Here is a 14,705-nt window from a genome sequence, read left to right as displayed (position 1 = left end):
AGGTCAATAATTTGTATCGTTAAATGTATTCTACCTCATACCAAAACTCTTTCGTTATTGTGGATCTTGATGTTAATAAATAAATAAATAAATTAATTAATTAATTAATTAATTAAATAAATTAATTAATTAATTAATTAATTAATTAATTAATTAATTAATTTAGACATTGAAAAATACGAGTTCAGATTATTTTTGAATGAGATATGTGTTCTTAACTTCTTTGACTTGACTCGTCCACTTCGTAGCATGAACATATTTTAACATATTTATATTACAGAAATATGTATAGCAAGTATATAATTTGAGCATAGCATTAACTGACTGATCCTTTAATTCATGTAACACATCATAATCCATATTCCAAAATAGTTTGACTATTTTTTTTACCAGAATCATGGTAGTTTGCATGATTTGAAACATAATAAGTAGATATTGCATAACAAGAAAACTGCATGAATCTCATTGTGTGATTTTGGCGACAATAAGAACACAACGAATAGCATTTATATGATTTACTGCAGCTTGCTTAAAACTAAACAATTAAATCCTTTTGTTTCAGGTGAATTTTATTTTAGCAAATCTTGTTAATAACAATTCGTTTTATCAATGTCATAGACAGAAAGTGAAGGGTGCTATACATCTCCAATACCTAAACCTGTTAATCAATTTTCACATCCTGTATTTCATCATAATTGTCCTTGATTATCATGCGAAACACGTTGGTACTCTACTTTTCACGACATGGATGCAAAGTGCATTTGAACCTTGTGTATACCCGGTCTCACCAGGGGTATATTACTTGTATAAAAGCGATGTTAATTGAGTGATGAGACCAATTATTAGTCTCACGTGCTATATGATACAATTCCTGCCGCAAAAAAACATTCTTGATTGGTAGAAGTGTTATTAGCGAACATCTGCCAGATGTTATTGTAATTACCGGATAATTTAAAGATTATATCTAATTCGTATTCGTATATACATAAGCGAACCTAGATGAGTAGATATGACGGTTACTGAAACAAGACAAGATCATCCATTCTGATATCTTTTGTATATTCTTAGTAATTTGGCAACATTATGAATAAAATAATATGAAAAAACAAAACTAATTGAAACAAGTCTTTTATGCGTACTTCGCATAACTTTGATTTTAATGAAAAGATTGCAGTGTTCTATTATCTGAGTAATGGCTTGTGGGTAAAAGATAAAAACCTATGACTAGATAAACCAGAATATTAAACAAGTGGCTTGTGGGTAAGCCCTAAACACTGCCAATTTGCTTGCTAGTGAATCAGAATAATAAACAAGTGGAAAGCCAGCATAGCATGTAGTCAAACTGAAACCAAATTGAAACATGCAGCTTACTTACGTTTTACTTGCAAAATTTTACCAGAACGTGTGGGTTATGGCCGTTACATGGTAGTATCATACCCGTACTACCACATCTGTCAGGGATTTCTAACATAATACCTCATCGTATTCACATCTTTTCGTTAGGTATGAATATTTACGGTTGTGTCCTGTTAATCATTTAGGATTCTGGAGATTCAACTTTCCGATTGCCTCTGGGGACACTGCCTGCCATGTATCTCCATGATTTAATTAGTTGCGGCTTTCACATTGAAATGTTTTCCATGTGTATCTTCTTCAAGGATTGTCTTGGTAAGCTCTTATCGTAGAGTAAACATGTGAACCCATAGTCCCACAGTGATTATTATTATCTCTGGGCAGAAAGCAGAATAACCTTCTGGGAGTGTTTCCGATATCTGAATGTTTCGTTGTTTTTTATTTCAATTTCATTTTTTGTTAAATTAATAAATGTATACATATACACTGATGTTGTGTGAACTGTAGCCTTTATGGTGGTGTCTATAGCGTGGTGTGTGATGTGTTCCTTGAAAACGCTTGCCTGGTAAAGACATATGTATGGGGGTCCAAATGTCGAACAAGTGGGGTATTTTATTGACATTTTTGGCATTGTGATTTCGTGCTATTGTCGGCAAATTCGCGGTCGTTGAATCCTGCGCTGACTTGGTCGTGTTATCCGTTTGTCTTTCTCAATACACAACACGGGAAGCACGTGTTTCCTCAAAAACGTAGCATGTTCAATTTAAAAAAATAGCCGTGGTGAGCACCAAATTCTCCAGACGATGCTTTTGTAATTACTTTATTATTTGCGCCTTACACCAATCACAGATTTAAATAAGGATTTGCGAGGCTTAATGTCAGACTTTCAGTACAAGACAACATAACTTACCAATTTTTAACTAAAAGAGTTATTATAAACCATTCTGAAAATGACAATTTTCATTCAACCGCCCTAAATTGAGAACATTATTTCCATCACATGTACTCATCTAACTTACCAATTTCTTCATATCAGATATGTGAAAATCTCCATTTCCCCATTGCAATCCGATTGTTCGTCGCAGAGAGTTATGAACTTCAAGTAAAAACTGGGGTTCAAGGTCAGCTACATGTCGGGAAACACTCATACATAACGTGGCTGGAACTATGGAATACAGTGCTGCGAAGGGAATAACACAGTTTGTTAACGAAAAAAATAACTCCAGGTTGCTAGGTCCATGAGATGTAGACTAAAACACTGACGTCTCGGTGGTGGTACCAGGTGTTCATAATAAGTAAACATACGTTGCTGACCCACACACTCATTAATTGGTTTCATATTGTAATGCATGTCAATTAATACAAATCTAATCTTGATAAGCCATAAGTGATCTATGAGACGTAATTAGTCATATTTGGTGATTAGCTGTTAATTTTTTTCAGAACACTTTTTGGAGGTCTTAATCAGTAAATTTCTTGTAGCTTTGCAGCTAGTAATATATGTCCTACTTAAAATCATCATATGACGTAATATATGTCTTACTTCAAATCATCATATGACGTAATATATGTCTTACTTCAAATCATCATATGACGTAATATATGTATTACTTCAAATCATCATATGACGTAATATATGTCTTACTTCAAATCATCATATGACGTAATATATGTCTTACTTCAAATCATCATATGACGTAATATATGTATTACTTCAAATCATCATATGACGTAATATATGTCTTACTTCAAATCATCATATGACGTAATATATGTCTTACTTCAAATCATAATATGACGTACATGCTCTACAGTATATTAAAAGGCGCGTATACATCATAAGATGAAGCAGAGGGAATGTTACTTAAAATATACGGGAAATTGATAATTACGAAATTTTAATTGTATCGCGTTCATACAGCTTAGTGTGTAAACTATTAGGTTGTATTTGGAGTAATAGATCAAGGTATGAAGCTGAATTTATGCTCTCTGCTGTGTTCTCTACTGTGAGATCTTCGGGATAAATGAAGATAACTCGAAAATCGTTATTTAAACTCAAGAGGTCGTCAATGTGTCTGTACGTGTTGATGAAGCTCTCGACTAGTTTCATTTGTTGTAGACAGAACAAGGGAAAGTATAGAAGTGTTGCATAATTCGTGCCCATTGGAATGCCATTAGTCTGTCAAAATAAAACTTGACAATTATATTGTCCATGTGAGAATTTAATAATATCAGTGTATTTATGGTTTGTATCCATGTTTTTTTTTTGCTAAAATGTCACGAGTTATGACAATGAATATATATCTATGTATCATTTTTATAATAGAAGACCTGCTTTACCAATGAAACTGATCAAGATTTATTGTGTGGTATGTTAGTTTATAATGTAGCAAAATCAAAAGTACCAATGTTATTGAAATCATAACATTTTTGTTCAAAATAGCATCCACCAAAGGTTTTGAATTTTTCGAAATGCACAATTGTCACAAAGTTGATCAATACCATTCTAAATAGTTAATATTGTCGTTAATAACTGTAATAACCGCGTGGTCGTATATCGAATAGACCCAGCTAAAAAAACGTTGTTTATCAGATGTCTTATGCAATTGGTATCCAGTCAAATTCATAACATCGCAATCGGCAAAGAATTTACAAACGCCATAAAAAGAAACAGACTGTGGACATAAACATAATCTAGTGAGTACAGTATAACAGCTTACAGAAATACGTCAGAACATAGACGTAAGGAATATATTTATAGTGTTAACTAAGTCATTGAATTGCTTAAGAAATCAATTACTACAGCAGGTACAGTTATGTGTTCATACCTAACAAGAGGAGCAAATAGAAATTGAATGGATGACAGCTCCATGCAAAAACGCTAGAGAAGTGTCGACACAAAAACTACATAAATATCGAAAATAAAACTGAAATGTAAAGAAATTAAACAAAATTAGGAATGTGACAAAATTAAGCGCCTCGAAAGAACGGACACTGCTTTGGTGCAGGCCGTAAAACGTACACATCAACTGAATACATAATAACATTTACTTTCATAATGGAATGATGCTCAGAACATATTAAAGAGCTGTTTCGAGATGATTGTGATAAAAACAGGCATTGAAAGAAATATTAAAACATCAGCTAATGCAGCTAATGCACATACAAAATAGTGGTGATTGAATACTCTGCAATTGACACAATGGGGTAATTGATAAATGCAATTTTAGACAGTGGCATCTATCCCAGATGATCTGAGAAAACTATTTGTTATTGCTTTACCAAAAAAATGGATGCGACAGAATATGATCTTCATAAAACGATAAGCCTCATGAACCACGTCATCAAATAATTCTTGAAATAATCATGTGACGAGCAAAGGCTAGTATTGAACCTGAAATAGGGATAGAACAATGTGGATTTATGAAAGATACATAAACAAGTAATACAATCAATTTTTGCTTTACAACTGGTTTTGGAAACCCATTGAAGTGCAAATCGTCTATATCTATACTTTGAAGGCATAATTTAAGGTATGTAAATGACACAGTGTTTAAAGTGACTCGAGATATTAGTTACACGATATTTGGTTAAGGTAGTAACAGAAAGTGAAATTAAGGAGATAAGAATCAGTTGAAAGAATAATTGGATGGTTGTAAGCAAGAATCGGATATGTTTGATTGTCATTTAACAATTGGAGAAACAATGATAAAACAGGTTGGGAAATTCAGTTACCTTAGAAGTGTAATTAATCAGATGGAAACGGAAGTCTCATCGGAATAATGAACGATTGGAAAGACAAACAATAATTATAAATAAAAATAATTACCCATAAAAGGTAAGAGAATGTGACATATTGCAGTGAATGTGAACGAAATCACAGACAATAGACATAGATTATGGGGTTTGAAATTCGATTTTATACAAGAAATAACACAAGAATTAAATTTGTAATCGACCTTATAAAAACTCTACCAGAAAACTTATATTATACCTCAGAAATAATATATATATATTGTTTACCATTGTATATACTGAATTGGGAACGTAGTGTGTTTCGAGTCGTAAAATAGATGACGAACATGTCCCAATGGTAAATATGCACTATCTGAAGCTATGACATCAATTTTGCTGTCAACTGAATAGTCATTTGGTTGATGCTAACCAGTGAATATTGCCTGGTGAAAATCGTCTACAAGCCCAGACTACATCATTGATAGAATGTATGCATAATCCTTAATAACCCTCGAGGCCAGCGAAACATGTGCGTCGAATGCACTCAAACGTGAACTGCCAGTATTATCCGTATCATGACAAAGGAGAGAGATTGCTTCTTGAACATTTTAAAAATCTTGATATACCTCCATCCAAATATAACAAATAAACACTTTTACACTCAACTAGATGTTTGGATAACCACGGCCCAATTGACCTATTTCAAAGAGTGGTGCGGATTTGTATCCAATATATTATGGTCGTTCCGTGTAATGAAAAATCGTAATACACTTTGATATCTCCGCTCTAAGCAATAATAATCTCAGTTGGTCCATATCAGTCGATTCGACATTTCAAAGCATGGTTGACAATCTTAGCAATACGCTGGTTTCTTACACTGTATCTCTTGAATGATTGAATTTACTACAAAGGTAGAGGTCATGTTACATATATTGATGGTTCAAGAAATAAGTATGTTCCTTAATTATTTATTTAAATGATGACGCTGATGTATTGGTTATGCGCTCACAAGTTATTATTACTATTAGTCAGAAGCAGCCAACGAACGATTTTACAAATTTCCATTCAAATTATTGGGAAAAGCCCATGTAGTTGTTCCTATCGATTTTAAATGTCATTCACGAAAATTAGGGTACCCCAAAGCTGTTCGGGTTGTGCCCTCCCTCTACTCCTTTCAGAAAGTGCCCTCCCATTGTGGAATTGAAACTCTGCCCGCCCTTTTCATTTTCTACCTCCCCTTTCCCCACTGCATAAAATTATGTGTTCCCCTCCCACTAACGAACATTTTTGGTCGAACAGCTTCTGTAATTAAATCAAAATGTATCCAAAGTGGTATAAATAACGCCCTCTAGTGGTAATTATGAAACAAGACTTATGGGCTCATACTCATACGACAATGTTAACATATGACGAGATTGCTATATAAAAATGATGAAGAAAGTTGAAAACATGGCTCAAAAATGGGAAATCAATATGACAGTAATCAACCATATGAAAAAAACTAACACGTTGGCCAGTTCAAACTCTTGCAAATCTCAGGTAAACAAGACAAATCTACTGTTCATTTTGTATTTGGATTGCACCAAGAGAAATCACTGGAAAAACACCAAGATTTAGAACATCCAAATACACACAGAATATACCCACAGGTACACAGCCGCTAAGTAGTAAACAAAAGACCACATGTTGGTCTCACCCTTGACCCAGGTGATTACGCCCTGAAACAGGGAGCACCTAAGAAAAACAAATATTTCAAAAATTTCATTGGTTCTTGCAAGACATTTAAATTGGGCTACGAGCAGCCATTGGTTGATTAGTGGCATGAGACCTTAAGGGACACTGGATGGAAGTTGGATGGCGAAGCAAGCTGAATAGCAATATCCAACATTACAATACCATTAACAAACAAACAAGTCATTCACTACTGAACTATTGAATAGTGCACAAACCCCAAAATGCTCAACTGATTCGTCCAAACTGTAACACCATTTTATAGCTGCAGAAACCTAAAATACACCCGATCTATAACACATCGCATTGAAGTACTTAATCACAATCGTGAATGAAATTATGTACTTTGCCATTATGTGTGTCATAAATTGTAGAAGTTTATGAAGGTGGATGAAAGGTGATTTTAAGATGGCTAAGCCACTCTTATTTACCATGCTGGACATTGGCTTTAATTATAGAGAGAATCATGCCTGATAAATTTTGCACAAAACTGGGTACAATTTGGCAGAACTAATGAATCCAATACAGATATGTTAAGAAATATGCCAAACAAAAAATCATTTTATCTCAGTACCATGAAGTGATAGCAACGGAAAATTGACCCATTGTTCAAGTTTTTTATTCACCGCTCGTCGTTGGTCTGAAATACCGCGCTCTGATCAACATCGCATGCGTCGTATCTTTACGTACATGTTGTTTACCACCATATTTATCATGGGCAATATTATTTTGTTCATATTTATTTGAATTCCCTGAAGGGATTTGTTTAGGTTACTTTATTTTTTCCCAATTCTTAAATAAAAAAATATATGTCGTGTTGCCAGGGCGATGTGAATCATTGTACAACAACTGTTGAAAGATTTATAGTAATGCGTTATTTTTATAGTTGCGAACTTAATACTAAAGTAATGGCGCCCGTTCTCTTCGAAAAATAGAAATATTGAAACATCGCACCTAGGTATCTTATCGCATGACATCATAGTCCTGATCACATTCTAGGTAGTCGGGAATCCAATCATTCTCTCTCCTCTTTTCGGGAAATTGTATAAACAGGCCTATATCATAGGCGGTATCTAGTCTCCCATCCGGGAAGTTATTATCATGGTCACCACTGCTTGAAGTGTCCGAGAAACTAGGCGGGACGGACAGAAAAACAGTCCAACTTGAAAAAAAAGTAATTCAGCCAGGAAGGAAAAGAACGTGAATAGTCTCCGACATTTTACAACGGGTTATGTGTGTATGTCGGGTTTGGTCCCATAGGCATTGGATAATAATGCGTAGTATATATATATATATATATATATATATATATATATATATATATATATATATATATATATATATATATATATATATATATATATATATATATATATATATATCAGTAATTTTAATGAAAAAAAAGTACATTTATCTTAGTAATAGTGACACCTGTTGTTTAGTGTGATGAACCCCCACGGTTGGGTACAGGAGCATAGAAGTTTTTAATTAAAATTGTTTTCCATAAGAAAAATGAAACCATCATACATGGCCTTATAAACAGCCTTTTACTTCATAGTGGGGTGGGTGGAGTAAAGCTGTGATTATTTTTATTACTTTCTGACCATCTAGTTTGCCATTTACCATGTCCATATAAACTAAAGCTCCAGCCAATATCAGATTTGACTACTTGTTTCAAGCTATGGCACTTGGAAATGAGTGTTGTGACATGTGGCAAATGTCCAACTGTCTTGGTTAATAAGATTGGCTATATTTCAACTAGAAACAGGTAAACCAGTATACCTGTATGTACGAAGCCAGTGATCGTTATTCAAGCCAAAGAAACTGCATCTATTTATATAAATACACATGGACAGAGAATATTTTCTTGGAGCACTAAATGTGACAATTGCCCTACTGTCTGTGATAAATATACCACACCAGCTACATAGTGCCCGACGAGGAGTTGGGTAGGTAGTGAAGAAAAACATTGACTGAAGCCTGGCAGAGGACTGAATTGTTGTCAACAGCAACAAACATACTGGGAAAGTCAAAGACAGTGAAAAAACAAACAAACAAAAAACACACAGGCATATAAATACTAACTTTCTAGGATCTTTATTGACTCCAAGTAATCCAGAGTAGAACGAGATGAATCAACGCTATACTCCGCCATCTTTATTTTAATATTAGATGCAACCATTATTCTGTAGGGGACAACGGGTCATAACTTGAGGGGAGTTAACACCCATGATTTTTAAAATGCCTTGATCAATAAGAGTCTAAGTTACAGGGAACATTATTTTCATTTTTCAGTGGACCAATAAATGCATTTGACAGGAAAATAGAAAAACTCTACCACAACAGCAATTAGAACAGCTTGCTGCATTATAAGTATCACTTCCCTGTCAAATTAGTGGTTCATGCTTATTTGAATCTGAACATAACAGGCCAATTCTATCACACCTTGCTAGGCTTGAACTTCCATCCAATCAGAGCATTCCAAATGAACATGATTCTCCACAAAACTAGAGGGCGCTCTGACCAAAAAATTGCCATGATCTAAATAAAAAGAACTGATATATATATATATATATATATATATATATATTGTAATAGCATGACTATAAGTGTAGAATACTAGTATTTGGATTACTTGCCCATTTCGTGTTTTTCGGCTAATGTACAATAGCAAATGTCACCGGAAACGCAGTAACGAGTTACGTACTAGTACTTATTTTTAGTATTACTAGTACGTTGCTTGTTTTTTTTTTATGTATTTTCATAAAGTAAAATTGCATGTGTGTATTAATGATGAAAGCCGGGTTACCGCTGAATAACGGCCGTTACGGTCGGGGGGGGGGGGGGCAAGCTTCGCTTAAAACACCGTTAAAATCACGGAGCGTAAATCGCAGAGAAGCTATGGGTAATCCAGATTATATGAATCGTCATGCGTTCGGGGGGCATGGCCCTTTTCTCCCCCTCTGGATCCGCCACTGGTTACGGTGGGTAAAGAGAAATGGAGCCATACTCGCTGAGGGATTTCTAGCTATGCGGGTTACCGAACGTTGACAACAAATACATTTGCGAAAGTGATTTGTTGGGACTTGTTGGACTTGTTTAGTGGCTTATTGTAAACTACATGAAAAAAACACACCCCTCCAACCGAGAAAAATATTCCCCGCCCTCTCACCATAATTTATTTTACCCACTGTACTATTTGCATAGAAGTGAAATTGCCCTCCCAAATCCGAAAAATCTCCCCGCCCACTCCTCTATAAAGTATTTCCCCACCCGCTCACAAAACGAACAGCTTCGTTGACTGCTTCCGATTAGTTATATAGTTATATGGGATATCTTATAATTGATCCTAAAATATTGGATTTATTAAACTTATTGAACATATTCATTATTACCCGGCAAAGGCTCGGGACAAATAAAGATGGCTACACTCACTTGTCCTTGATTATCAATGCATACGTTGGCATCTGGGATTTTAGTGGTGCTGGCGGTATATGCGCTTATATCACAGAGATTGAATTAACTGAGAGGATTACACATTTTATAATATGATTAATTTAATCATGTAACAATCCAACTTATGTTGTTTTTCTGGGGAAGCCGCTTCAGGCAGCCGATAGAGAACACATTCTAGTAATAAATATCCATTGTCTAATTGTCGATGTCACGTATATTGACTATCCAGCATACGGCACGGCAATAACAATATAGCTAATATAGATAAATAGGGACGAATTCAACATACAGCATACGCTGTAATGACACAGACAAGTCTGGTTAATCTAATTACGCAAATTTTATAAGGAATACATGTATAGAGTAAATATTAACTATCGAAGTATTTCTGTTATACAGTAGTCAAACCCACGTCATAGCAAACACGTTGTATATGTATAAATACAATCAGTGCTCACACACGTACTTCGAAACGAATAACTGGAAATGAACAAATGTGTTACCGTATTCACTAGATAGACAATCGATAGATCAAATGACGTATATAAATTAAAAATAAATGCTAATTACTTAATTAATTGAACACTAGATATGAATTGTCTCGGTATGGTACACTGGTAATGATTTCCTTCAAACTCTTCATCCCGCAAATTGCAGGATATTCCCACCAGAGTGTTAATTTCACTTGCGCACAGAGACGCCACAATATATATGTCTGTTCGCATGTATGTATGTCTGTCTGTTGTGATTCTAAAAATATATTCTTCCAGTTGATTAAGTATGGACTCATTCATCCATTGGTTTGTAGAATTTATCGCTATCGGTATATATCTGAATACCAACTATTTGGACAAAATTATACATCGCTGGGGCTCTATAATTATATACTAGTATTCCTTATTGACTTTTGAACAAAGTCATTACATTTGGCCCGAACGATGATAGTCTTAAGTATAAATGAACGTTGGTGTGTCTTCTCATCACATTTTCAAAAAACACTCAAGCATAGACACCAAATAGAAAATTCGGAAACAAATTGAAATTGGATATTCATTAACTTCTACTACACTGCAGTTTGATCAGTCATCTGATTTACGTAAGTGATAAACCTTCCCATTAAATTGAATTGGATATTCCAACATCCGTATATTGATCGCAGTCATTGGTTTTGTAATTAAATTCATCTGTAGTAGGCGACTAATTCTCGTATTACCTGACTTAGTAGACATCTTCAGCGGCTAAGGATATGAGTTACAAGGAAGACACAATACCTCAATCCACAGGAAGGAGACACTCGATTAATAAACCTTCGGAATGACTATTCAGTTTCACTTCCACGCGTAGGCTGACACAATCATTGTGTATTTGTTGGGTTCAGTTTATTCAGCCATTGAAATGAAAATACAGGAGCAACCATGTGTATATTCCCGCTACTGTGCCGCACCCTACACGCGTACATCCCGAGCCATATTCTGCTATAGTACTCTACCCCACATGAGTAGTAAGTAAAATCCCAGCATTTGGTAGTTCTTTTAAATAAATCAAATAATAACCTATTTCCTTTTACGAAGATTTCGAAATGGTAAACAGGTAGATATGTTTTAAGACTCATCCCAAATGAGTTCATAAAGACAGAACAAGATATCGCAACAACAACAACAACAACAACAACAACAAGTTCAAAAACAAGCTAAGAACTGTATACCTCTAAACTTTATAGTGATGTGAGATTTTCGTATTGACGTATTGTCCAATTATGATAAAATTGACTCCCATAAAGTACAACTCACATTTTGCTTCACCTATCGGGATAAAATATCTCATCCCGCGAGAGCATTGGTGCAGCCACGACTCTAATGTATATTGGCATGGTAATGACATAAAGATGTATAATTCAGAATGCTGTTTCTAGAACTGTGGTATGTTCCTGAGGCCACACGAATACATTTAGAACACGTTATGGACATATTGTTTGGCACCTTCACCATCGAGTTATGCTGTCTGTTCGAATACCATGTAATGAATGTGAGAATAAACGATACTCAATAGAAAATAAATATGTATACACTATGTAAATCAGACAACGACGTAAATCAGCACTTTTGACTTCATTTGGTGCGGAGTATGATTGGACTGAGTTTAAAACGAATTGTAACTGATAATGATTCTATCAAAAATAATGTTTACAGTGAAATACAATACTGTCTATAACAGAGCACTAATGATTGATTTCGGTTCATTCGGCAATTGCCGAATTACACGAGCAGTTGCTTTTAATTATCATAGAATACTGTTTTTTTATGTTTATCGATGCTGAAAGAACCGAGATCTCTATACCTAAAATAACATCCGCGTCATCGTTATAGTGTTTGCCACATATTCTTTTAATGCTGACGTTGTACGAAGTGAACGACTTAAACATGGTATGTGAATGTATCTGCAACCAATGTCACGTGGTTTGTAGTCTTAATCCATAATTCATTGACCGGATGAACTCCCAACATGGGAGGATGCATATATCTCCGGAAGCAAGTTTTAACAAGTATTAGCCAGGGATATTAAGCTACTCGTTTTGTGCTTCTTGATTACATTAGATCTAATAGACCATAGTGATACTGACTATACCGAGCACGAACTCTACACGACCAACACTCGTTATACTTTCACAGTGACAAGTTCGTTTAAACTGAAAGCATTTATGGATTGAAATGGATGAAACAAAAAAAAATATCGTAATACCAAATGTACGTCCATGTATATAACAAAAGAGCTTGTTCGACATCATTATTTCGTCAAATCGAATTTGTGTGATATGTGCAATTATAAAATTCCGATAGTAACCATGACAGTTTCATCGGAAAATGGTAAATCGTGCATGACTATCGACTCGTTCATTAACAGTCACGATCTGCGCTTTATTGTGAAAAGGCTTCCGTGGAAACCATCATAGGCTATGCATTCACAAGAAGGAAAACACAATTATCTGTCGACAAGTGACTATAAAAGAACTGAATATTCCATTACTAAGACTCAGATCCGTCATTTGGGATTGCATAACAATGGAAATTTATTGCGACGAAAGGTACGACATGTAGTTGGTATTAGGTTCGCGATAAACACGTAAAATCAATTGAAATTCGTGACCGAAGTTTGTAAAATAGAGAATTTATCTCTACATATCATTATTCAGTTTTACACATACTCTATTATAGATCAATTATTGACTGTACAATGCAACAATTCATGCAACAAGTCTCATATGGTAAATGAGGTGTAAAATATGTCATTTCATAATCTATTAATCGACCGATCGATTGTGCCATTTGGTATGAAACCCGTACCATTTGCCGTGAAACTCAATACAGGAAAAAGTATTGATTGCAAACATAAAAACAATAAACCAAACAAAAGAAGAAAATTGAAAACAGCTAAAACACTGAAATTGCTTTCTGTGGAGTACATACCTGTGAGAAATATTATGCTGGACTTCATAGCGAGAACCTTGTTCTGAAGATGCCTATCACGTATCACGATAACTTCTCTATGTGATCTGTGCCTGTGTAAGTCCTTTTTTATAATCTTTTCCTCTCCCACGTGATTGGTAAATGACGTCAGGTGGCGTCATATGCATAAGTAATGACAAGTGTTGCAAATGCTCTATATCGTGTATTTTTATTCACGTGTGTGTGGATTACAATAATAATTAGACATTGTGAGTAAGGCTTGGTACATGTACGCCAATTCGTGGTGAAGATTGTGCGTGTTCTATAATGTAGTTGAAGACGTTTACGTAACCTTCCCTGTTTTTGGCAAAACTGCAAACTGCATGTAAACGGAGAATGTCACATTTATTAACCCAAATATAAGTGATGAATACACTGTAAAGTATATGTATGGATACTATATAATGGTTTATTAACTACAATATATTGGATGGTCAATTGTACAATATAATTTCATGATAACTGTATGGACGAAAATGAATAATTTTTTGGATTATTAACCCAAATATATAAGACAGTAAGATGGAACACACTGTATATATATAAATCAGTAACAGTAAAAACAAATACAGTTGAGTGGTAGAGAAATATGTGCAGTTTGATACAACAATCTATGATTTGAGTTTCTATATCGATATATGTATATGTGCATCTCGTTTTAATATTTGGATACATAAGTACGGGCATAGTATTTGCTATGACATTTCTGATGTCCATTGCTCTTAAAATAGTGATAATAAATAAATGTATCCCAGTTGTCAGGTAAGTCGACAATTCCACACATATATTCATTGTAATATGAATGATCACATCGAGTGTGCCCACAAATTGTGCCCAGTCTGTATTTATTGGATTTCTATTAATATTATGTTCATATTAAAGTAAATGCACTTAAATGAATTTGTTTTGTTTAGTTTTGTTTGTTAT

The 14,705-nt window shown here is 34.5% G+C and overlaps 1 protein-coding gene across 1 annotated transcript in view; it reads right to left on the bottom strand.

Annotated features, from left to right (window-relative positions):
* LOC100377415 (cysteine-rich venom protein VAR5-like) overlaps positions 1-13,834 on the bottom strand; it is a 29,719-nt gene extending 15,885 nt beyond the window's left edge. The window contains exons 1-2 of the mRNA XM_085500730.1: positions 13,740-13,834; positions 2,373-2,533 (exon numbers count right to left, since the gene is read on the bottom strand). Of these exons, the coding sequence (XP_085356856.1) occupies positions 2,373-2,533; positions 13,740-13,767 (189 nt within the window). The 5' untranslated portion in view covers positions 13,768-13,834. The remainder of the gene's footprint in view (positions 1-2,372; positions 2,534-13,739) is intronic.
* Between the last annotated feature and the right edge of the window lie 871 nt (positions 13,835-14,705).

Source organism: Saccoglossus kowalevskii, chromosome 6 (genome assembly GCF_978046115.1).
Source record: "Saccoglossus kowalevskii chromosome 6, keSacKowa6.1, whole genome shotgun sequence".
NCBI classification, from domain to species: Eukaryota; Metazoa; Hemichordata; class Enteropneusta; family Harrimaniidae; genus Saccoglossus; species Saccoglossus kowalevskii.
Note: the sequence above shows the minus strand (reverse complement) of the source record. Positions and strands in the feature narration are given on the sequence as shown.